Raw genomic sequence first — 26266 nt, forward strand, 5'->3', positions numbered from 1 at the left:
TGTGTGTGATGAAAGCAGAATCATTTGTGGACACAAATCCCTATGTGTTGTGAAAAATACGCTTCAGCATTACACACATGAACACTAGAACTTCTACTGCTATTGAGGCAACAACTAAACTTGCCAGAGAACTGTGTGCATTAAGCACCTTCATATATACAATAGATCTTGTCAATACTGTGATTAACTAACTGCAAAGATGCTATGTCAGTGTGTTTGTAGATGTTATGGACAATATTGGACTAATATAAATTGTAAATTGTTTTATGAGTCATGTGATAATGAACAGTGAACTGATATAGCCATCAGACTGTTTGTTTCCCATTATTAAATACAATAAACTGCAGACTGCTTCTCCCAAATGCACATGGTTTGTGGTTGGTTGGTTTAAAAAAAGGAGGGGGGCGGGGGGGGACTAAACTGCGAGGTCATTGGTCCCTTATTCCCAGTAAAATAAGTACACAAGGTAAAGAAGAAAAGAAAGGAGACATACAGCACAATAACAGAAGAAAGGAAGAACCAGAAGAATGACAGAAGGACAACCAACACCACTATGGACAAAACAGGAAAAGAAAACCACAGAGAGAAGCAAGCAACAGGTACAAGGGATAAAAGCAAGAGAGCCTGACCACGAGAATAAAAGGAAAAGCCAGCCACTCTGCTACACATTAAAAACATCCAATCCAGCCTAGAAGCATTAGAGTGGAAAACACAAATGGACAAAGGACATGCACTAAAACTTTTATAGAATGATAAAACCCACCATCACGTATAAAATGTAAAACTAAATTAGCCAATGAGGCATTGTCAGCTAAAATTAACAGCAATGAGTCCAGTAACTGAAGATTCCTCCTCAGGGCAGCCAAAGGAGGACAGCTCACCAAGATATGGGCCACTGTCAGCCTGGCACTGCACCGACACTGAGGCGGGTCATCATGGTGCAGGATGTAGCCGTGTGTCACCCAAACACGGCCAATGCGGAGCAGACAGAGAACCACAGAGTCGCTGCAAGAGACCCACATGGAGGTCTCCCACACATTTGTAGTCTCCTTAATGGCACGCAGCTTGTTGTGCGCACTGATATTATGCCATTCTGTCTCCCAAAGCCGCAAAATCTTGCGGCGTACTACTGAACACAGGTCAGTTGCAGAGAAGCCAACATGACCTGGGGTTCAGACAAACACCACTGAATGACTGGACCGTTCCAGGGCATAAATGGACTCTTGGATGGTCGCTACCAAAGGACGATGAGGGTAGCACTGGTCGACAGCTTGTAGGCTGCTCAAGAAGTCAGTACACAGAAGAAATGACTCCCCAGGGCATGAACAGATGTGCTCAAGAGCAAAGGATATAGCCATCAGCTCGTCAGTGAAAGCATTGCAGCCATCGGGCAAGGAATGCTGTTCAATATGTCTTCCATGGACATACGCGAAGCCGATGTGACCATCAGCCAACGAGCTGTCGGTGTAAGCCTCCTCATGGCCTTGGTACATGTGAAGAATCGAGAGGAAGTGGCAGCGGAGAGCCGCAGGGTTAACTGAGTCCTGAGGGCCAAGTGAAATATCCAGGCAAGCCATGGCCTAGGTGTACACCATCGTAAAGGCAAGTACTCCAGTTCGGAAAGAAAGGATCAGACACAAACTGCAATTGGAAGCCCTGACCTGGGATGCTGATGTGGGAGATGAACCACCATGGGTGGGAAAAGGAGATGGTAATTTGGATGCACAGGAGAACTACAAACGTGGGCAACGTAACTGGCCAGCAGTTGTGCATGCCTTACTGCAATGGAGGGGACTCCGGCCTCCACCAGGACGCTGGTCACCAGACTCATCCTAAAAGCTCCTGTTGCTAGGCGAATGCCACAGTGGTGCACTGGGTCGAGTAAACACAATGCTGAGGGTGCCGCCGAACCATGAACCAGACTCCCATCGTCAAGGCGGGATTGAACAAAGGCTCTGTAGAGCTGCAGCAGTGTAGACTGATCTGCACCCCAATTGGTGTTTCTCTGACAGTGGAGGGCACTGAGGTGCTGCCAGCATTTCTGCTTAAGCTGACGAAGGTGAGGAAGCCAAGTTAATCAGGCATCAAAAACCAGTCCTAAGAATCAATATTCCTCCAATACAGTGAGTGGATCACCATTACGGTAAAGTTCTGGTTCCGGTACGATGCCGACAGAAGTGCATAACACATGACTTTGCGGCCGAAAACTGGAAACCGTGGCTAGAGCCCATGACTGCAACTTGTGGATGGCTCCCTATAGGTGCCACTCAGTAACACCAGTACTGGTGGAGCAGTACAAAATGTAGAAGTCGTCTGCATACAGAGAAGGTGAGACGGACAGCCCTACAGCTGCTGCTAGTCCATTACTGGCCAGTAAAAATAGAGATGCACTCGTCCTGTGGGACCCCATTCTCCTGGATATGGGGGGAACTATGGGAGGCACCAAACTTGGACACAGAAAGTATGAAGCGTCAGGAATTTTGGATAAATAACAGGAGCGGGCCTCGGAGACCTCACTCGTATAATGTGGCAAAGATATGATGGCGACAGATCATGGCATACACTTTTCGTAAATCAAAAAAAGAGGGCAACCAGGTGGTGGCATCTGGAAAAGGCTGTTCAGATGGCAGATTCGAGGGACACAAGATTGTCAGTGGTAGAGTGACTCTGGCAGAAGCTGCCCTGACATGGAGCCAGTATGCCACATGACTCCAGGACCCAACCCAACTGCTGATGCACCATACATTCCAGCAGCTTACAAAGAATATTGGTGAGGCTGATGGGCTGATAGCTATCCACATCAAGCGGGTTTTTACTGGGTTTGAGCACTGGAATAATGGTGCTCTCTCACCATTGCGATAGAAAGACACCATCGCATCAGATCCAGTTGAAGATGAGAAGATGTTGCTTGTAGTCAGATGAGAGATGTTTGACCATCTGACTGTGGATCCGAACTGGCCCAGGAGCAGTGTTGGGGCAATGTGCAAGGGCACTGAGGAGCTCCCACTCTGTAAAAGGGGTGTTATAGGACTCACTGAGGTGTGTAGTGAATTAAAGGATTTCCCCTTCCAGCTGCTGCTTGAGAGTGTGAAAGGCTGGGGAAGGGAGGGGGGGGTTATTCTCTGATGCAGAGGCTCGAGCATAGTGCTCAGCAATCGCATTTGCATCAGTAGATAACACACCATTTATGTTAACACCGGGAACACCTGTTGGGGTCTGGTACCCGAAAACACGTTTGATCTTTGCCCAGACTTGGGAAGGTGACGTATAGCACACAATGGTCAAGACATATCTCTCCCAACACTCCTGCTTCTGTCGTTTGATAAGGTAGTGAATGCCCACCAAGGGACTGCCTTACGCTTTGGGCACCCTAAAGGGCGAGGTATCGTGTTTTCTGCCGCAGAAACAATTGTTGTAGTCACCTGCTCAACCATCACATCGATATACCATGTGGGGGAGATTCAACAGTGACAGCAGAGGTGAAAGATTCCCAGTCCACATTGTTTAAAGCCCATCTGGGCAGGCATCCGTGGGCCTGATGCCGGGGCAGTGACAGGAAGATGGGGAAGTGGTCACTACCACACAAGTCATCATGTGCTCTCCAGTGGATAGATGGGAGAAGTCCTGGGCTGCAAATTGATAAATCAATGGCTGAGTAACTACCATGAGCCACACTGAAATGTGTGACGTCCCAGTGTTTAAGCGGCAGAGGTCGAACTGAGACAGTAAAGTTTTGACATCTCTGCCTTGGTCAGTAAGCGCAGTGCCACCCCACAAGGGGTTATGGGCAATAAAATCTCCCAAAAGTGGGAACAGTTTAGAGAGTAGATCAATTAGTGCAGCTAATACATTCATCTGGAGGAAGCTATACAATGCAGACAGTTATTTCCTGCACTGTCCTTATTGTGACAGCCACAGCTTCAAGAGGGGTTTAAAGGGCCACAGTTTCACTACAGACTGAGTTCAGGACATAAATGCAAACTCCACCTGGCACTCGATTATAGTTGCCACGGTTCGTGTAATATCCTTATAGTTGTGGAGCACTGGGGTCTGCATTGCCAGGAACCAGGTTTCCTGGAGGGCAATGCAAAAAGCAAGGTAAAGCTTAACAGCTGCCATAGCTCAGCCAGGCGGTGGAAAAAACTGCCACAGTTCCATTGGAGGATGACATCATCGTGAGACTGGGAAGGAATGGAACATTCAATGAGGCAGGTTATGCCTCATGGTCACCTGCTGCCACTGACTTGTTACCTGAGCAGACTATATCCATTGTGTCTGAGGGTCCGGCAAGATCTAGGTCCTCAGCAGACGCCAGAATCTCCACACCACCCGCAGACGCAGGCAGAGCTTGTAGGTACCAGTGGTGTGGGTGCCACTGCAATTCCCTTGGTCTTGGGGATCTTCTTTTTGGATTTCTCTTGCTGCTCCTTGGGTTTCCCTGGCTGGAAGGACTTCACTGATGCAGTCTCCGGGACTGAGGATGAGTGTGAAGCCCTACAACCAGCTGCTTTTGAGCTCTTCAGCCACTGGCGGGTGTCATCTTTCCCACCAGCAGAAACCTGGGAAGGGAGTGACCCAAGGGACCCCATCCTAGCGAGAGGAGCTGAAGAAGTTGTACACTTCTCTGGCTTAGAAGTGGGGACAGACATTCCTGGTGGTTGGGGGGATGTTGCTCCTGAAGTAGTTGGTGCAGGAGCAACATGGAGGGAAGTGCCACCCACCATCAAGGGGGCAGGTGCAGTCTTCCAGCTCTGAGAGGTGACTGGGTTGCCTGGTGAAACGTTGTTGTGATGCCTCATGTAAAGAGGAGAAAAGCGTACATACCACCACGTTTCCGACTTTGATATAAATCGGATTGTAGCCTATCGCGATTGCGGTTTATTGTATTGTGACATTGCTGCTCACAATGGTCGAGATCCAATGACTGTTAGCAGAAAATTGAATCGGTGGGTTCAGGAGGGTAATACGGAATGCTGTGCTGGATCCCAACGGCCTTGTATCACTAGCAGTCGAGATGACCGGCATCTTATCCGCATGGCTGTAACGGATCGTGCGGCCACGTCTTGATCCCTGAGTCAACAGATGGGGATGTTTGCAATACAACAACCATCTGCATGAACAGCTTGACGACGTTTGCAGCAGCATGGACTATCAGCTTGGAGACCACGGCTGCGGTTACCCTTGTCGCTGCATCACAGACAGGAGCACCTGCGATGGTGTACTCAATGACAAACCTGGGTGCACGAATGGCAAAACGTCATTTTTTCAGGTGAATCCAGGTTCTGTTTACAGTATCATGATGGTCGCATCCGTGTTTGGCGGTGAACGCACATTGGAAGCGTGTGTTCGTCATCGCCATACTGGCGTGTCACCCGGCGTGATGGTATGGGGTGCCATTGATTACACGTCTCGGTCACCTCTTGTTCGCATTGACAGCACTTTGAACAGTGGACGTTACATTTCAGTTGTGTTATGACCCGTGGCTCTACCCTTCATTCGATCCCTGCAAAACCCTACATTTCAGCAGGATAATGCATAACCGCATGTTGCAGGTCCTATACGGGCCTTTCTGGATACAGAAAATGTTCGACTGCTGCCCTGGCGAGCACAGTCTCCAGATCTCTCACCAATTGAAAACGTCTGGCCAATGGTGGCCGAGCAACTGGCTCGTCACAATACACCAGTCACTACTCTTGATGAACTGTGGTATCGTGTTGAAGCTGAATGGGCAGCTGTACCTGTACACGCCTTGCAAGCTCTGTTTGACTCAATGTCCAGGCGTACCAAGGCCGTTATTATGGCCAGAGGTGGTTGTTCTGGGTACTGATTTCTCAGGATCTATGCACCCAAATTGCGAGAAAATGTAACCACATGCCAGTTCTAGTATAATATATTTGTCCAGTGAATACCTGTTTATTATCTGCATTTCTTCTTGGTGTAGCAATTTTAATGGCCAGTAGTGTACATTCTGAGTGAACCTTCACCACTGTCTGAATAATTAAAAAAATTGTTTCAAACCAAACAAAAATCATCACTCTGTACAAACTTTATATATGAACACTGGAACTTACTCATTACAAAATACGTAATAAATGGTAATGTATGTAAAATGGTGGAATGTTTTTTGAGTTTGAAGGATCCTTTCATGCTTTTACCTGATTTCCGTAACACTTTACTAAATGGTGGAGCAGCATAAAGGAACTTTCAGACCACTGTGAAAGATAGATTTGATCTCACAAGTAGACAAATAGACAGCAGTTGTAATTAATTCTGTATACATATTTAAAACAATCACTGTGTAATTCACTGACGTATTTAACATACTGAAGTCATTATGTAAGCCCATCTTATTTGCTTTCTGTCATGTAATCGTGATTATATCAGCTTTTAATGCATATGTAAAAAATGATAAATAATCCTGTATCTGATGATATTCCTAGCCATACCATTTCATGTTCACAAAAGAAAAAAATCAAATGAAAGAAAATATTAAAGAAAATAAAAAAATATTATTTAGCATTAATGAATATATATATGACTGTTCAGTGAAGTGAGTGAAACCAGAATGATTTACTGACGGACTATCTTGGAACTCCAAACCAGTTGCAGATTTCCTATCTAACAGCTTACAGGAGCAACAAAAATTTGATTTTCAATATTTTGTGTGATTATTGGCCAAATTTAAGAATTTAAAATGCTGTCACAATCTGCTGATTAAGAGGCTTAATCGTATGTTAAAAGTTTAACACAATAAGACGAGTATTACAGTTAGAAACTGTGTGTATCTTGAGTTAGCATAGCTCACAGCGTACAAATACACGACTTTTATTCATCCAGTTTTTGAGAATGAGAGCACTTAGCGACTCCGAACGAATTTTAAACATAATTTCAAACCTTTATGAAACTTTTCCTTGCTGACACTCCCACAAAATGATGAAAGGAAAAAAGTTTATCACTTACTACATTTTTACTGTTTGTGCAATAAAAATTTAGCACCAGACATGATTTTTTTTGTTTATTACTTCTTTACTAGCATCTCTATCCGAAACACATTTTTGCAGGCAGTATCCACATGTACCACTGAATATACCTGCAAAATTATACCACTATACAATACAGTTTAGGAAATATGACGTCACAGACATTTTGATGAATGAAAAAATAGCTTTAGCTTAAAATAATGCGCAGCGAAACTTCAAAATCTGGCATGAAATTTTTTTTATTACTTCTTTACTACTAACTCTATTCACAGCTCATTTCGCAAACAGTATCTACAAATATCACTGAATGGACTTAAAAAATTACATTGTTCTACAACACATAGTTCTGGAAATATGACATCATAATCATCGAAATGCATAAAAAACTAGCTTTTGCTTAATGCAGAGTGTGCAAATTACCAACACTATATTTATCCTGTGTTTCATAATAAGATCACTTTAGTGACTTCCAACAAACTTTTAAGTGTAATTTCAAACCTTTCCCGAATTTATCCTCACTTACATACCTAATGTCAAAAACGTAATACTTCAACACATTTGTGAAGCAATCATATGTTTGAAGCTTTTTTATACATGGGGGGTTTGAGTCTTTAAAGAATAGGTGGTTTACTGATAGTAAATAAAGTCTCCCTGCCCCCCCCCCCCCCCCATTATGGAAATTTTCATAATTTGGTATAATAGTGATACTTGCTCTCTGGAATGTAAGAATCTGTATTTGCATATTTGACAATCTTTATCACCCCTCTCTTTGTCCACTATTAAGAGAAAGGTGTTACAAATATAAAGCAGAGTAAGAGTGTGTGTGTGTGTGTGTGTGTGTCCAGAATTTCCTCCCAAACCCCTGGACCAAATCTGGCACAGAGTAAGAGTATCAGCACTGTGGGGTTTATAACCTCCTAGCTCCAATACAAGTGAAGATATGGGTGAAAGCATGCTTTTCCCAGGCTCTGGCATACAGGCTGCCCTTCACGAAAGGCATGTTGTGTATGAACACGATCAGCCTGCCAAATCAACCCACTTTGCAGGGCAGCCTAGATGTCTGGGGCAAGAAAAGGTTTTTCTGACCCAGAAAAGTACCTTCCCTGCACGACAGGCATGATGAGGGAATAGTATTGACCTACTCTAATGAAATGTATTGCATTGGCTACATGCACTGATGAGTATGGCCGGCGACAGGTTGATACGGATTAAAAATGGAATGCGCAGAACAACGGGTAGGAGTAAATGGACAGAGACACACGGGGAAGGGGAAATGGATACAGCAGGTGGAAAATGTCAAGTAGTGGTGGACAGGTGGAAAAGGAAGATGGCTAGATAGAGATGAAAAGAGAGAGGGGAAAAACAATAGGGTCAGAGGGAGGGGGAATGACGATATGGTGGGGTGGAGGAGATGGAGATAGATAGAGAGAGACAGCGAGGAGGAGGACATGAAGAGAGAGATAGTGTGGGGAGGAGGAGACACACAGACAGAGGAGGGAGGATGAGGTGGACACAGAGAGGTTGAGGAGGAGGTGTGTGCAATGTATCTGCCCAACACATATGTGGATGAAGCTATGGGGAAAAGATTAGTTACATTTACATGACTATTTTCCATGGCCATTCTGCTGTCATTCATTAGAAGAAGAACATGTAGGGATACTTGAACCTGCTTACAAAATATACACTGAAATTAATTATCAGAATTTGTTTCAAAAATACTCTTCTTATTCAATGTAAAAGTTAGTTTAAATGTTGAGAAACAGAAAAATTTTCAGTCACTGAATAGCCACTGTCAACAGGAAAAATTTGCTGGTAATGATGAATATAAACTACATTTTAGAACAGTCTGTGACCATGTCTTGAGAGTTAAGTAATCTTATGTACTTCCTCTAAAAAATATTGAAAGGAATGGAACTCTTGCAGACACAGACAAGTAAAATCTGCACCACTTGATAACAAGGGAGTTTCAATAATTCACTAGATTGACATTATGAAAAAACTGCAAATTAATTATGGCCAGAAAAACTGCATGATCAGTGGGCTAGTTAATAGAAATCAATTATTATGAATATTTTCTGATAACCAACAATATCAATTCAATCTACTAGATTTAACACTCTTTCAAAAGAATACAAATTTAATGACATACTTACCATGAATTTCTTCAATGTTGACTTTAGCACCATGTTCAACTAGGACACGCACAACTTGATCACGGCGACGTAACACTGCTAACATCAGTGGTGTGCGATCTGATGCATCAAGTGCATCAACATTTGCTCCATGCTCCAGTAAAACACGTACAAAGTTCGTAAAGCCTCTTGAAGCTGCAATGTGCAATGCTGATGTCCTGTCACTAGTTTTGCGATTAACTTCTGCCCCTGAGTCAAGCAGGTGGACTGCTACAGCACTGTGCCCACGGGAAGCTGCTAGATGTAAAGGAGTGCGGTTCTCTTTGTCTCCAATATCAACACGACATCCTGAAAATATGTTGTCATAGTAATGAAATTATCACAAATGGATGCTATTCCTGTTTTTTTTTTTTAACTCATACATTAGATTATTACACACATGAAACAGGAGTAAGCCAGAATCTAAAACAATTCATTCTGATTCTGTAACATATTTGTATCATCTCTAGTGCTCTCTCTCTCTCTCTCTCTCTCTCTCTCTCTCTCTCTCTCTCTCTCTCTCTCTCTCTCCCCCCCCCCCCCACCCTCTCTCTCTTCTCAGTGGTCACAGGCCCTGTTGACCACGTGCTGCATCACTGATCTGCTTCCACCGCCTTCTATCTCTCACAACCTCTCGCCACCCTGCGGAAATTCCTAATGTCCTTCTCTATGTCATCTTTCCACCTTGCACAGGCTCGGCCCAATGGTCTTGTTGCCTGGAGAGTTCCTTCAAATGCTTTCTTGGTGATTCTGTTGTTTTCCATTTGAGCCACATGTCCAGCCCATTGCAGTCTCCTACTTTCTAATTTCTGGATGATAGTGGGCTGCTTTCGAATTTTCCATACAACATTCTCCAACACAGGACCCCAGATTTTTCTCACTACTTTTCTTTCGAAAACATTAAGTTTTTCTCTTTCATTCTTTGTAAGCATCCAGCTTTCTGAACCATACAGTACTATGGGGCAGACGATAGTGTTGTATATCTTCATCTTTGTGTTGATTGACAAAGCTTTACTTTTGTGTGGGTTGCTTAGTGTATACAGACATCTTGACCCTGAGGCTATTCTTTCATTTATATCCATTGTTATGATATTTTTACTGTTGAAACGTGATCCAAGGTATTTAAACTGGAGAACTTTTCAATTTAGAAAGCTGGTCAATTTCAAAATAAGGATTTGGGTTTATGACTTGACCCCCCTCCCTTCCTCCATATACTGATTCCGTGTGTTCTACAGAATCATCTAAGTTTCAGATCAACCTTTCTTTCTTGCTCTCAGTTCATTTATGGTTGTGGTGAATCTCACTATTCCAGTAATGTTTTGTACGCCTTTTGCTATTCTAATATCAAATTGTCGCAGAAGAAGCTGAGTAGCACCATCACCATGGTGTAGTGATTATGATACTAGACTGTTGCATGAAGTGTCGTGAGTTCAAAACTCGTCTGAACTGTAAAATTTTAATTTCTATATTCAGTTCGAGTACATTCCAGAAGTATCCACAAATGTCAAGAATCATTGTACTAGAATGTTCTGTAACTGTATATATACCGTATGTGTTCTGACAGGAGGCAGTTCGCTCCATGCTCTTGTATGTGCAAGTGCTGAACAAACTTTCATTAAGTGAAGTCAGTGTTCGTCATTCATCTAATTACACCTTCTTCTACATGACATTCTGGTGGAGACGTTGGGTATTGGAACTTGTGATAGTGCACATTATCGACGACACAGTAGCTCCCATCAGGCCACGACAGAGCCGCCATTTACATGGTGAGAAACCTTCGAGCCATATTCAACAGAACGCAATCTATTGGAGACAGAAGGAGAAGAGGACATTATGATGACAGCAACTGTGTTCCACCACATGAGACATCCTTCCGGATGCTCTGATGATGATGGCCAAGATCCAAACAAGTGGCTGAAGGTATATGAGTGTGTAGCCAAATGGGATGACACCTTCTGTTTGGCTAACGTATTTTTCTACTTGGAAGGCACTGCCAAGCAATGGTATGAGAACAACAAGGAGAAGTTCACAAGCTGGGAAGTATTCCAGGCAGAACTGCACAAGTATTTTGGCGATACACAATGACAGAATTGCAAGGCTAAAGATAAATTTAAGTGCACGACACAGCATCCAGGAGAAACTACAGCATCCTACATTCAAGACATCTTGGATCTCTGTAAAATAGTGGACCCTCGAAAGGAGGAGGAAGATAAGGTTGCACATCACATGAAGGATGTTGCTGAGAACATGTATCAAGTCCTTCTCCTGAAGGAGGTTTCGACAGCAGACGACTTCATAAAATGGTGCCAGTATATCGAGACAATGCATCAAAAAAGAATTACATGCAAGAAGTCTGAGCAGCTTCCAAACATCGTATTGATGTCTGTGATGGAGGAAGCAACAGATTTCACAAGTGTTCTTCATCAGATAGTGAGAGAGAAAGTTCAGAAGGCACTTGGATTGCATGGTGAGCAAAAAACCAAGATGCTTCAAGAGATCATATGGGAGGAAGTGGAACAGACATTGAACCCAATCTCTCATCCTTCATTTCCCTTTAAAATGGTGAAAAAATTGAAACCCAGGTGAAGTTACGTTCCTACAATGCGCATGTGGAACCTGTTTGGGCATCAAGGAAGACTGACGTCTGGAGGACCCAGGATAACCACTGCGGATGACCAGGACATGTGGTGCACTATTGTCGATAAGGTGGTGGATATTTGACGACACCCGCGCTGGAAGACAGCAGACTGATATTAGCTGACACCAACTCTGGGACGACAAAGATGAACAAGAAGTTGTGGGTGCAGCAAGACGTAGGTCACCACTGCCACAAGCTAGCCGCTGGAGAGGACACTTCCCAACACGCCGATCAAGGTCTCCATCACCCTTTAGAAGCTCCAGCTGATCACCTACCCGCTGCAACCTGGAAAAATAAAGGGTGCGACCTTCCTTGGAGGTGAGGCCGCCAAAGAGAAACATCCTCCACCATTGATCACTACAAAAGTGATAGGAAACTACATCGATATCCTCATGGATGGCTGACCAGCCCAAGCTCTTATGGACTCTGGAGCATCATATTCAGTCATTTAGGTGAAGTACCATCACCAGTTGCACAAAACCGTATTTGTCGACAACAAAACATCTCTGCTGAAGGTGGCCAATGGGAAATATGTAAAACCTACAGGAAGATGTGTCATTCATGTGGGTATAAGTGGCCATACACAGCCCTTAGAATTCATCATCTTACACAAGTGTAGTCATGACGTCATTCTCGGATGGGACTTTTTGAAAGCTTCTCAGGCAATTATAGACTGTGGTCGCTCGAAGATTATGCTAAAAGAGATGAGATACTGTGGACAGGAAGATGCACATCCGAGTGTGTGGAGACTATGTGTGCTGGATGAAGTGACCATTCCTGAAGTCAGTGTAAGAAAGGTAACTGTCATGTGTCATGCCATGCATCAACCCATGGATCTTGTAGTGGAATGTAAGAGAAGCACACCACTGAAGAATAACTTGGTTATCCCAGCCTCTGTTGTCTCTTTTAAGAACATATTCTGTGAATTGTGGATAGTTAACTGTCGCCGAGAACTGCAGATCCTTCCAAGATGCATGTGCATTGCAAATGCTGAGCTGTTAATAGCAGAACAGCTGAATGTCATAGAAATCTCCAATGTCGAGTCTGTGGGTGAAACTAGCGCTACCACTATGAGACAAGATCTTCTAGCTCGACTATCACCAGATCTCACTAAGGAACAACAGAACAAGCTACTCGCCATTCCTCAAGAATTATCTGAATGCTTCAATCCACAGGTGAAGAGCAAATAAGACAAATCAACGGTGAAGCACTGGATTAGCACTGGAGACCATCAACCAATAAGCTAGAGAGAATACCGTGTGTCAGCAACAGAGCGTCGAATAATTCACCATGAGGTAGAGAAAATGATGAAGAATGACATCATACAGCCTTCGCAGAGCCCATGGTCTCATCAGTGGTTCTCATCAGGACGAAAGATGGCAGTTGGCGCTTTTGTGTTTATTACAGGACGACATAACTAAAAAGGATGTTTACCCTCTTCCACGATTTGACAATACACTCGGTTGTCTGAAGGGGGCTAAGTTTTTCTCAACCATGGACATGTACTTGGGATACTGGCAGATCGAAGTAGATGAGGTTGATGGTGAGAAAACTGTATTCATCACCCCTGAGGGCCTCTATGAGTTTAAGGTAATGCCGTTTGGTTTGTGTAATGCACCAACAACTTTTGAACAGATGATGGATAATATTCTAAAATACCTGAAGTGGATGATGTGTCTTTGTTACTTAGATGACAGTATAGTGTTCTCAAAGACATTTGATGAACACATTAATGACTGAGGGCCATTCTTAAGTGTCTCCAACAAGGCGGACTGAAACTTAATCCAAGAAAGTGTCTCTTTGGAGCAAAAGAAATCAAAATACCTGGACACCTTATGTCAAACGAAGGTGTGTGTGGCCAGACCAAGAAAAGGTGAGATCTATAACGAAATTTCCTATTCCTAAAAGTATTAGAGATATGAGAAGCTTCCTCAGATTATGTTCTTATTGCCATTGTTTTATCAAAGACTTTTGTATCAAAGCCAGGCCACTCCAAGAATTGTAAAAGCCAATGCTAAATTTATCTGGGGTGGTACTCAACAACATTCTTTCGATGTGCTGCGAAAAGCTCTGACGACTGACCCTGTACTTGGTCTGTATGATGAGAAAGCACCTACAAAACTACACACAGATGCCAGTGGGTATGGGATCGGTGCTGTTCTGGTGCAAATTTCAGATGGATATGAGAAGATTACAGCCTATGCTTCTAAGACACTTACAAAAGCTGAGAGAAACTACTCAACTACAGAAAGAGAATGTCTTGCTGCGATCTGCGCCATGTACAGATTTTGCCAGTATCTCTATGGAAGGCCAATCACAGTTGTTACAAACCATCATTCACTTTGTTGGCTGACAGGTCTTAAAGATCCAACAGGATGACTTCCCAGGTGGTCACTACGTCTTCAACAGTATGACATTACCATAGTGCAGAAAAGTGGAAGAAACCACAAAGATGCCGACTGTCTCTCAAGAAACCCTGAGCAAGACCATCAAGACTTTGATGAAGATAGTGACTGTCTCGCAGCACTCCAGGATCTCTCTGCTGAGCAGAAGAAGGCCGGCAAGATATCTCAAATTATGCTTGCCTTAAATTGGTCAGAGGATGTGAAAGGACAATTTAAGATAGTTAATGGATTACTTTGCAAGAAAAACTTTGATCCGTTTGGAAAGAGGTGGCTACCAGTGATTCTTAAATACATGAGCTTAGATGTTCTCCAGAAATTCCATGACACACCTGAGGCTGGAAATTTAGGATTTATTAAGACATACAATAGAATCCACAAGAGATTTTTCTGGCCAGGTTTATTTAGGAGTGTTCGTCACTATGTGTTGCACTGTCGAGAGTGCCAGAGGAAAAAAACAGTTCCTCAGAAACCACCTGGCCGACTCATACCAATTCCACCATCCGAAACGCCATTCCAGTGTGTTGGGATTAACCTCCTTGGACGATTTCCAACATATGCTAGTGGCAATAGATGGATTATTGTTTTCACTGATTATCTGACATGCTATGCCATTACAAAAGCCGTGGAAACAGCCGAAGCATTTGAGGTCGCCAAATTCATCGTACAAGACATTGTCTTAAGACACGGTGCCCCAAGGTCATTAATTACGGATCGGGGGAAAGTTTTTCAATCGAATCTTGTGACAGAGATAAACCATCGGTGCAACATCACTCATTACATGATGACTGCCTACCATCTGCAAACTAACGGTCTTACTGAATGCCTTAATAAGACCTTGGTCAACAAGCTATCAATGTTCATCAATGTTGAGCAGAGAAACTGGGATGAGGTGCTACCTTTCATGAAATTTGCCTACAACACCGCCAAACAAGACACCACAGGATTTACACCATTTTTCCTGGTGCATGGGCGTGAGGCAACAACAACGATGGACACTGTGTTTCAGTTACATACTGATGACGTGGACAACGACTACATCAGCCAGGTGTTAATCAGAGCTGAGGAAGCTCAGCAATTACCTCGACTCCACACACTGCAGAATCAAGAAAATGATCGCCGAAGGTATGACGTGACCGCCCTGTTGTCTACCAGCCTGGTGACCTCGTCTGGATCTTCCTTTTGTTCTGCTCTCTCTGAGAAGGTCATGTGCTACTTTGGACCTTATAAGGTTGTAAGACAGTTGTCTGACATCACTTACGAAGTTGGAAGATTTCGACCCTGGCACAAGACGACAAATGATCAGAGATATGATCCACGTCCTTCAAATGAAGCCTTATAAGGATCCTGCAACCCACAGTAAATTCGAATCTGCAGCGACAGGAGACAAGCGGAAAGGTGATGAAGAGCGTAGTGCCAAAGGAAGTTCTAAGAAGATCACGGCCAGGGCGAACATCAGTCATCGGGAGTCAGAGTATGCAGGACCGATGACTCGTTCCTGGACTAGGAGGACACAACAGCAAGACGCTGTTCTCTTAAGGAGGGAGCAATGTTACAGAAGAAGCTGAGTAGCACAGTCACTGTGGTGTAGTGGTTATGATACTAGTCTGTTGCAAGGAGGGTCACGAGTTCAAAACTCACCTGAACTGTAAAATTTTAATTTCTATATTCAGTTCGAGTACATTCTAGAAGTATCCACAAATGTCAAGAATCATGTTCTGGCTGGAGGCAGTTTGCTCTGCGCTCTTGTATGTGCAAGTGCTGAATAAACCTTCATTAAGTGAAGTTAGTGTTCATCATTCATCTAATTACACCTTCTTCTAAGTGACAATATTAATCACAGTTCAGAAATTGTAGTGCAATGTTCAATTATCTTTCAAAAGTTTTATTGTTGCCATAATTTACTAAGTATTTATTTAAAACAAACACAAATCTGACTCATGTTCATGTACCAAACTACATGGAATATAAGATCCTTAATATCAACCCTATAATTTTTATTTTATTAGAGGTTCAGTTGACTCCCAATAACAGCAGGGTTGCTAACATATGGAATGGGTTAACCTTTTAAAAAAGAATTACAATCTATACATAAAAATCAATTATTGCATGTATGAAAGATCAATACTTGTGAATGGCTTGACTGATTTCTTTTTGGTGAGTTCGTAATTTTCAAGGCAAAGTTTTTATGAAAGAAAATTTTTGGAAAATCCACTGAAAAAGTCAGAAATTTGGATGGTATATTTGTTTGAAAATCTAAATGAAAGAAATGTTATGGTCGGTTTGACAGTTCTGCTGTCACACGTTTTCATAACATAAAAAATTCAACATCACATGTTGATATTTTGCAAAAAAGAATACAACTGAAAGTGATATTTCAGTGTGTTATCATTGGTGATCATATCTTTGGTGCATTGATAGCAAAGACTGAAAGGATGTCAGTTCATGGTAATTGATGTGTTGTAAACATTTAATTGATTTCAGTTCGTGTTGATTTCTTTGGAAAAAAATGGCACCATTGGGGCACTGAAATATTGGGTGGCATGTGGGTAACACTGGCCAACTACATGATCACTAAGTCCACGAGACTGACAAAGAGCATAGACTGTGCTTGAAGGAAAATCAAATTCTGTCAAGTCCACCAAATATGTTTGCAAGTACGTCACAAAAGGATGCAATGTGGCTGGGTTTTGTATTGCAGCTCCTGATTCCAATGATGAAGTTTTGCAATATTAAATGTAAATTTATGTCAGCAGCAATGAGGAAGTTTGGAGAATCTTTTCATTCTCCATACATGGACATTACCACACTGTGGTCCATTTAACTGTGCATCTGGAGGAGGAACAAAGAGTTTACTTCACAGCAGCACATGCAGTCAGAGACCTGAATGACGACCAGTGACAATGCTGACAAGCATCCATTTGCAGTAATACTGCTTTACTTGGAGATGTCAAGATGTTTCACATGGGATGCAACACCAAAAAAATTCAAATGATGCAAACATGGGAAGCCTGTTACTGGACACATGAATGTATATTCAACTGATGTGCTGGGGTGCATTTACACAAAATGGTTCTAATGGCTCTGAGCACCATGGGACTTAACATCTGAGGTCATCTGTCCCCTAGAACTTAGAACTACTTAAACCTAACTAACCTAAGGACATCACACACATCCATGCCCAAGGCAGGATTCGGACCTGTGACCGTTGCAGTCGTGCGGTTCAAGACTGAATCGCCTAGAACCGCTCGGCCACATCGGCCAGCCCGCATTTACACATTTCATCCAAGTACCGACATAAGTTTTTACCCATGTTTGTCATTGGTTAATTTTTGTGAACCAACTTCATTTGGATTTTTATGAACTGTCAATGGTGAGTTGCACACAGTAACTGGGAAGCCTGTCAGTCTTTTCATTTGCTCGAGGATGACATTCATTGGGATTATATACTCACTGATGCTGTTACTTTGCCTGCTGCGCATCAAATTCAAGCACTTTTTGCCATCAACAATTCAACATGTTTTCCATCAAATCCACTTTACTTGTGGAATAAGCACAAAGACAATATGCCCAAAGACATTCTGCATCAAGTGCACACAAGAATCGTGAATCCCAAGCTTGAATTCTGCAAAGAGATCTTCAATGACATGCTGATTTCTACAGAGGATTTGTGCCTGATGCTCTCTGGCAAGATGCTGCATGAATTAACAATGCTAGTGCTGAACTGCCCCATGCAAAATGCATTCAGTCTAGAAACTGAACGAGAATGGCAATATGATTGAGATGCTTTAAGCCAATCAGTGCAAACATAGGTCCTACTTTTGAATCAGTAGCAGAAAAATGCATATGACAGGCTGATGCAGTAGTCAATGACACATACAAAGGAATTTTCTTCCTCAATGTACCTGGTGGAACTGATAAAACATTCCTAATTTCACTGATTTTAGCTTTGATATGTGCACAAAGTCAAATATCACAGGCTGTAGCATCATCTGGGATCAATGACACATTGTTAGGAGGAGGACGAACAGCTCATTCTGTGTTCAAACTACCACTGAATTAGCAAATAACATATGGACCAACAGGCAACATTGCCAAAAATTCAGCAATGACAAAATTACTACAGAATCGCAAAATAGTAATTTGGGGTGACTGTACTATGACGCACAAATGAGCACTGGGGGCACTCAATCGAACATTGTGAGATCTGTGAAATAATCTGGACCTCTCAGGAGGTACAATGATTCTGCTGGCTGGCAATTTTCACCAATTTTCTGAATTTCAACAGCTTCTGATGAAATAAACACTTGCTTGAAGTCAATGACTGTGTGTTAATGATGAATATGAGAGTTGCATTACAAAATTATGAATGGAAGCAAGTGTTTTCCAGCAATTATTAGACAATGGAAATGAAAAATTCTGGCTGAAGCTTCCATTGGCCTCACTTCATTTCCACCTATTTTTTGTCAATTCATAACTTTGAAAGAAGAACTTATCATGAAATTGTTCCTGAATATTGCTGCAAATTAGAAAATCCATGTTTGATTGAGTGAATGAGCAATTTTGGCATTGAAAAAAAGGATGTAGACCATTTGAACATAGAAGTTCAAAGTCAAATTGCTGGCCAATTATATTCATTTAATTTGATCAATTCCATTACTGATGCAGATGAAGTCATCAACTGTCCAACTGAATTCCTAAATTATTGAATTTGCAAGGAATGCCACTGCACAATTTTCTGCTCAAGGTCAGCTCAGTGATAATCATGTTACACAATCTGAACCAACCAAAGCTGTGCAATGGAACAAGACTCACTGTTAAGAAGCTGACGAACAACATAACTGAAGAAATAATAATCCTGGCAGAGTTCAAAGATGATCGCATTCTGATTCCAAGAATATCACTAATTCCAAATGACTTGCTGCTTCAATTTAAGCATGTTCAGTTTCATGTTTGCCTTGAATTTGTAATGATGGTTAATAAATTGTACGTTCAATCATTGAAAATGTGTGGAATAAACCTTGAATTGCTGTGTTTTTCACATGAGCAGTTATACGTAGTGTGCTCGAGAGTCACTAAACCACTAGCACTATTCATTTCCTCTCTGGACAGAAAGATGAAAACTATTGTTCACCAGCAAGCGTTGCAATGAACGCATTAAGAACACCAAGAAATTATCGTCAAAACAATGAATTTCGATTTATCTCATGTCAATAACTTCATGATCTTACTGCAATTGTTTTGTTTCAATTCACGCAAATTCAAGGAAAGATGGATAATGGGAGGAGGGTGGAGGAGAAGAGCAATAGAGAGAGGGAGAAGAAGCAGATTAGGATGAATATTCAATTCCCATCAATTGCGAAGCAATGCAGGCTTTGCTAAAACAATGAGAGATTTTTAATTTCATCCATGTGAAATGTGTGGTCTTAAGTTTTCCCTGTCAATCAACTGTCTGTGTCATTCTTGGTAGCCTATCTGTGTGCAGTCATTGATGAAACAATATTTCAATAGTGTGCCTTGCTGTCATCTTCAGGTGATACTAGCAGAATGAGTGTTCTTGTTACAACATCCTCCCCACAAATACCTAAGACTCCTTTCAAACCAGCTGACTATTCACAAATAAAGGTCCCTTTCATCACTCAACATCTCTCGTAACAAGAGCAGCTACAACATGTTCTCTGTGAGGTCTTCAAAAACTTTTTCTCTTGCCTTGAAATGGCAAATATTCTTAGCACAAACTTCTCATTCCTCCTGCAATGGCATTCCACTATCAACCCAACTTATGCAAAATCCCAAAACCCTATGCTTCTCATTCTCCAAATATGTCCCATGAGTCATGACCTGCAAAATACCAAGGTGTAAGATCTGGTACCAAGTGCCGCAGGTTTTGAATCCGCGCCAGACCTCGATTACCACTAGAGGTCTCTGCAGCCGTTGTGCCATAAGCCATGGCTGCGCCTGCTCCTGGCCTGTGTATAATGTGAGGGTGCCACTGTGGACCACATGGTTCCAACGGCCAATAGCGACGTTCCAGTCGCAACATTTTGGCGATGAGGTAAACAGTGGTAGTCGTTAGCATGGAGATCAAGTTGGTCTGCCTTCTGAAGCAACAGCAGTAGCTCTTGTAGCAGCAGCAGCTCCAGTTAGACATCTTACAGCAGATGCTAAAGGACAAAGTTGATGCAAGGGACGCACTACCAAAACACCTTCTGAGTTCTCGGGTGTCCGATGCTTTCCCATGTCCGCTGCCATTCCCCCCATTTAATGATGCTAAAGAAGACTGGGAAACATATGTACATTGGCTGAAACAACATTTCACAGCTTTTCAAGTGACAGATGACTCGTTGCAGTGGTCGTTGTTTTTGTCTTGGGCCTCTCCAGACACGTTCTTTCTTCTCCGCAAGTTGGCACCATTGTCTGATCCTGTAGCTCTCTCTTTTCAGGAGATATACCTTTTGCTGACAAACTATTATTCACAAAGCTACCATGTGGTCGCCTCTCAGCTGGAGTTCCATCAGTACCATAAACAGCCTGGTCAATCGTATCATTCCTGGGTCACGGACTTGCAAGGTCTCAGTTGTCGATATGATTTTACGTGCGCCAATCAGCAACGTAAGGATTTCATATGCGGACTCCCTGATCCGGGATGTGGTGGTTCAGCTGGCTCCCGATCCCGAGGTCCGCACTGCGGCGTTGAAGCTCAATAACCCCTCCTTGGAAGAGATTCTCCACATTGTCCCCTCATTTGAGATTGCTCAGGCGGCTAACGAGTGTCTCTTGGCACGGCCACAAGTGGCGGCAATCGATGCGTCTCGGCGGGTTCTGCCCTTGCGACATCGCCATGGCCCAGCCACTAGAGGCCAGCGTCATCAGGACTCCTCTTTGTACAAGGTTTCTATAGCATCAGCACCTCCAGTCACTCCTCATTGCTGGTCGCGCGGCCCACTTCCATCTTGCCCACAGCGCTTTACCACACATTCTCGAGCTGATTGTCCCCACCACTGGAAAATGTGCACACTGTGTGACAAGGAGGGCCACATGTGATCAGTTTGTTGTAGTCGCTCGAATCGCTCTAGTCCTGCCCCTCCTGGGCCTTAAGATACCGTACATGCTCTGGAATTGGTTGTCCCACTGGATGACCCATGAGCACAGAAGCTTTTCCTCATGCTCCACCTTTTCACTGAGGATGTCAGTTTTCTGTTCGACATTGGGGCCACCATCTCCCTGATTAATATGGCGACATATGCCTGACTGGGCTCTCCTGAATTGTCACATCCCTCTCAGCGTTTGGTTGCCTATGGTCACGGTTCCACTCCCCTTCATGGGCACTTCGTTATCCATATGATGTACAAACATGTTCTCCGGCTCCTTACCCTATTTGTCATCGACTACCCATCAGCTTCGAATATTTTTGGCCTGGATGCATTCCCACTGTTTGGCTTTTCAATACCGACGAAGATAAGGTCATTTCCATGGCTGTTTCTTTTCAGTACTTGGACGATCTGTGCTCAGCTTTTGCATCGTTGTTTGCAACGGATCTTGGATGTGCTTCGCAATTTCAGGTACACATCACACTTTGGCCGGATATGCAGCCTCGCTTTTTCTGAGCCAGATCCCTTCCCGTGGCCTTACGGCCAGCAGTCAAGTGGGAACTTGATCGGCTCCAGGCTGCTGGCGCTCTGGAGCCTGTGACATACAGTGCCTGGGTGACACCATTGGTGGTCATATGGAAACCCAGTGGGGCATTTCAGCTGTTTGGGGACTTCGGTGCTACTGTCAATGCTCAGTCCCTCATAGACACTTACACCATTCCCGACAGGAAGACCTTCTCACCAAGCTTGCCGGGGGAGAGTACTTTTCAAAGATCAACCTGGCTGAGGCATATCATCAGTTACCCTTGGATACCGATTCCCAGAATATCTTGGTCATCAACACGCCTTTCGGATTATACAAGTATAAGCACCTTCCGTTTGGTGTCTCTTCAGCACTGACCATTTTCCAGCAGTTCCTGGAGCAGCTTATGCAGTCTATCCCCGCCTGTGTGAATTATGTGGATGACATCTTGGTCACTGGGCATTACTGCCAGGAACATTTGCAAAACCTCAGCACCTTATTTCATGCTCTGCAATCTGCAGGTTTATGCTGTTGGCTAGACAAGTTCTGCTTTTTCAACCAGAAGTGGAATACTTAGGCCACTGTCTTAGCAAAGATGACACTCGCCCTTTGGGTCGTAACGTCGCGGCCTTTGAGGCCCTTTCTCGTCCCAAGGACTTATCTGAACTTCAGGTGTTTTTTGGGCAAGGTTACTTATTTCTTACAGTTCTTACCCCAGGCTGCCTCCATTGCTCAACCCTTCAATCACATGCTTTGCAAAGTGTTACCTTTTGATTGGACTCTTGTCTATGACAAGGCTTTTCTTTGTTTAACAGCAATACTGAAGTCCGCCCCTTGCCTTACTCCCTTCCCTCTGGACCGCCCCTTGGTTTGGCGGCTGATGCGTTGGCATACGGCATTGGGACCATCCTTGTGCATCGGAATGCCGATGGCTCAGAACAGCCCGTTGTTTATGCATCTAAGACGTTGACCCAGGCACAACAGAACTACTCCCAGATTGGAAAGGAGGCCCTGGCGATAGTGTTTGATGTCCCAGAATTTCACACCAATGTCTTTGGGGTAAAGTTTACCCTCCTGACAGACCATAAACCCTTGGTTACGCCTTTCAGAGTCCACTCCCACCTTCCCGAGCGGATGGTTCAACGTCTCCAGTGCTGGGCATTATTTTTACGGAATTATGCTTACACCATCCGGTATAACCCACCGCCCACCATGCTAACACAAATACTTTGTTATGTCTCCCAGCAGGTCCCAATCCTGCGTATGACCAACAGAAGGTCCTCTACTTTCAGACTGATTCCGCCCGCTGGGATGCACTGGATGGTCTGCCTCTTATGTCTGCTTACATTGCCAAGGCTACATGCCGAGATCCTATCTTGCAGCAGGTTCTACACTACGTGGTCCATGGGTGGCCTCCTATATTACTTGTCGGTTGCAGACTGACTTCAGCCCCTGGCACCAACTGTCCCACAGGCTCTCCATGGTCAATGATGTCCTTCTGTTGGCCACGGAGTTGGTTGCCCATCGAGCAGTCATTCCTCCAGATTTGCGGCATCAAGTGCTCAGTTTGTTACACCGTGGGCACTAGGATATTTCCCGCATGAACATTTTGGCTCACTGCATGTGTATTGGCCTGGCATTGATGGCGATATTGACCGCCTGGTCCGCGGGTGCAGTGTGTGTGCGCGTCACCAGGCAAGCCCCCCTCAGTCATTTGTAACCTGGCCTGCGCCTCGTAGAACCTGGGATTGCATCCATCTCAATTTTGCAGGTGCGTTTTTGGGGTCCATGCCTACTCCAAATACCCATATGTCGTCCACATGATGTCCACCACCACTGAGGCCACACTCATGGCCCTGGTCCAGGTTCTCACCATTGAGGGCCTGCCTCACACATTGGTCTCCGATAATGGCCCCCAATTTACGGCATCCTCCTTCCACGACTTCTGTCAGGCCAACTGTATCAAACATGACTGTAGCCTGCCTTTCCACCCTTCCTCCAATGGCATGGCAGAGAGGCTTGTCTGCACATTTAAACAACAATTGACAAAGGCGGTTGAAATGCCATCATAACCAGCTCCGCCAATTTACCCCACACGACTCCCGCTGCCACCTCCTCCTCCACTACCTCCTTCGGGTACAGACGTGGTCCTCAAGTCGCCGCCACTGCCCCAGTTGCTGCCTCCCTGCGAGCCTGCCACCGGCCCTCCCAGCCTCCAGGTGGATCTGTGGCTCCCTCCGCTGCCCTGGCCTCTGGGTCGGCCATCATGGGCACCTCAAATTTCCCTTCGTCCCTGCTAATGGCAGTTGACGAGCCCAGGTCTTCTCCCATCTGCCAACCACAGCACAGTCCGTGGCATTTCCACCCCTACGCACAAGTTTCAGGGAGGAGGGATCTGGTACTGAGCGCCGCAGGTTTCGAATCTGCGCCAGATGGCGTGGACCTTGATTACCACTAGAGATCTCTCCAGCCATCGCACTGTAAGCCATGGCTGCGTGCACTCCTGGCCCAAGTATAATGTTAGGGTGCCACTGTGGAGCACGTGGTCCCAGTGGCCAATAGCGATGTAACCTATCATGTATTTAAGTGCCTGCATCTCACTCAGTGAGGCAGTCTGATATTCGTGTGAGTCTCTCAGTATCTCGCTTACAGACATTGTGTTTACTTTGCTTGTTTCTGTGTCCAAGTGGACGTTGTTGATTTTGTGAGGTTTTCGCTCGTGACCCCATTGCTTCTTGTGTGTTGCTGTCCTTGGTGTCTTGCTCGGTCGTCTGTTGTAGTGTGTGTCCATCCATTCCTGTTCGTCCCTCTTGTTGGTTCGCGGGCCGCTCCCATTCGGTACCTCCGCACTTTTGTTCACGGCCACCCCATGACCGGAACGGTCGCAGTTACAACATAAGACCTGTCCCAAAAAATGATATATCACCTCCTCTTCCATTCCCGTTACAGAATTATACGTGGATATTAGCACAAATAAACTATTCACTTAGATTAAAGCAACCACAAAACTGTGGTCAAAGGCCAACTTGAGCACGCAATTGCAAAGAATGCTGTGCAACATAATGTAATTGACTTCAATGGCTGATGCCATTTGGGATCTCCACCATAGCTCCTACTTTCTTGAACAGTGCAGATGGAAAATCTCCCAGCAACATATCCTTCATACCCATAGCCTCATGGGCTCTATATCCAGTCATGCCAGTCCTCTTCGTGCCACTCCCTTCCTCTCCTATCCTCTCCGGGTCACATTTCACCCCTGTCCTTGACAGCAGCCTCCCACTCCTCACAGGTTTTCTACTCTACCATAGTTCATTCAATAGAACATTTTCTTAACTATATACCTCCTCCCTGTCTCTAGATTCAAGTACTCCGATTTTTTCTTCCATTTGATAAATACTGAGCTATCCTAATTAATGTATTACATTGTTTTTCACTTAAATCAGTTTAATCATAGACAGAGTATAATGCAAATATAAATTAAAACCAAGCTTGCAAACTGGCAGACTAAATTCATTCAGAAAATGTATCATTTTGTACACTACTTGGAATGTTCCATATAGCATTAAGATATCAGGGAAATGATACTTTCATCATTAAAATAAATAAATGACACAGATTTCTCACACATATGGATGGAAATGATAATAGTATCTACAATTGCCTGGAATACAAAAAGAAAAAAAATGTTGCCCTAATTCCATTTGAAAGTTTTAATGCATAACTTTTATCAATGCTGGCAGAACATCCCTGTTCTTGTTTTGGTCTAAAGAAAGTAAAACAGAAGATACTCTATAGTTCAAAAAATTTCCCTGGTTCTGGAATTTAAGTAACAGGCATAGCTCATTAAAAGCATTAAGAACCGAATAGCAGTCTCTAGTTTCCAAATATGAGATGTGACAAACAAAGATAGAGAGTAATAAGAATAAAAAGAAAGTTTTTTATATGTAATACAACATGATGAAAGAGTTTTTTTCTGAATGTAATTCTATCAGTTTTTTTTTTACAATAACAAGTATCAATTAATAAAAGAAGTGCCGCCATGCCTTGAAAATTTTTTTTAGTTGGTTTAACTAGATGGATAAATTCATTTAAACTGTAACATAAATCAATTACAAAGTATTACAATGACCTCATACCAGCAGCAGTAAGTAGTAAAACAGCATCTTCATGACCTTGCTCTGCAGCATAGTGCAGAGCACAGCGACTGTAGTAATCCTGGTGATTTACATCACAACTATGTGGTATGTCATACATTGTGCTAGTTCTGTCAAGTATACCAGCATACCACATGTAAAGTCTACTCCAATGTTCCTCATCTTTATCAGGAGGCCCTGGAGCAGTTGCTGACATCTCTGGATCCCATTCTAGTGCATCCATGCCTTCAGGAGTGCGAACCTCTGCTGAAGGAAATGCAGATGAGGATGAGGATGAGGCAGTAGAAGCTGATGATGGATCATCACC

At 43.7% G+C, this 26266-nt stretch overlaps 1 protein-coding gene across 5 annotated transcripts in view; it reads right to left on the reverse strand.

The window, feature by feature from the left end:
- The window catches only part of LOC126162492 (serine/threonine-protein phosphatase 6 regulatory ankyrin repeat subunit A), a 187173-nt gene that overhangs the window by 96748 nt on the left and 64159 nt on the right, over nt 1-26266 (reverse strand). For 4 of the 5 annotated variants that reach the window (XM_049919031.1, XM_049919032.1, XM_049919035.1 and 1 more), the window contains 2 exons: nt 25942-26205; nt 9134-9460 (listed from right to left, as the gene is read on the reverse strand). In XM_049919031.1, coding sequence (XP_049774988.1) covers nt 9134-9460; nt 25942-26205 — 591 coding nt within the window. The remainder of the gene's footprint in view (nt 1-9133; nt 9461-25941; nt 26206-26266) is intronic. The other variant, XM_049919036.1, reaches the window with a different exon arrangement.

Source organism: Schistocerca cancellata, chromosome 2 (assembly GCF_023864275.1).
Source record: "Schistocerca cancellata isolate TAMUIC-IGC-003103 chromosome 2, iqSchCanc2.1, whole genome shotgun sequence".
Taxonomy (NCBI): domain Eukaryota; kingdom Metazoa; phylum Arthropoda; class Insecta; order Orthoptera; family Acrididae; genus Schistocerca; species Schistocerca cancellata.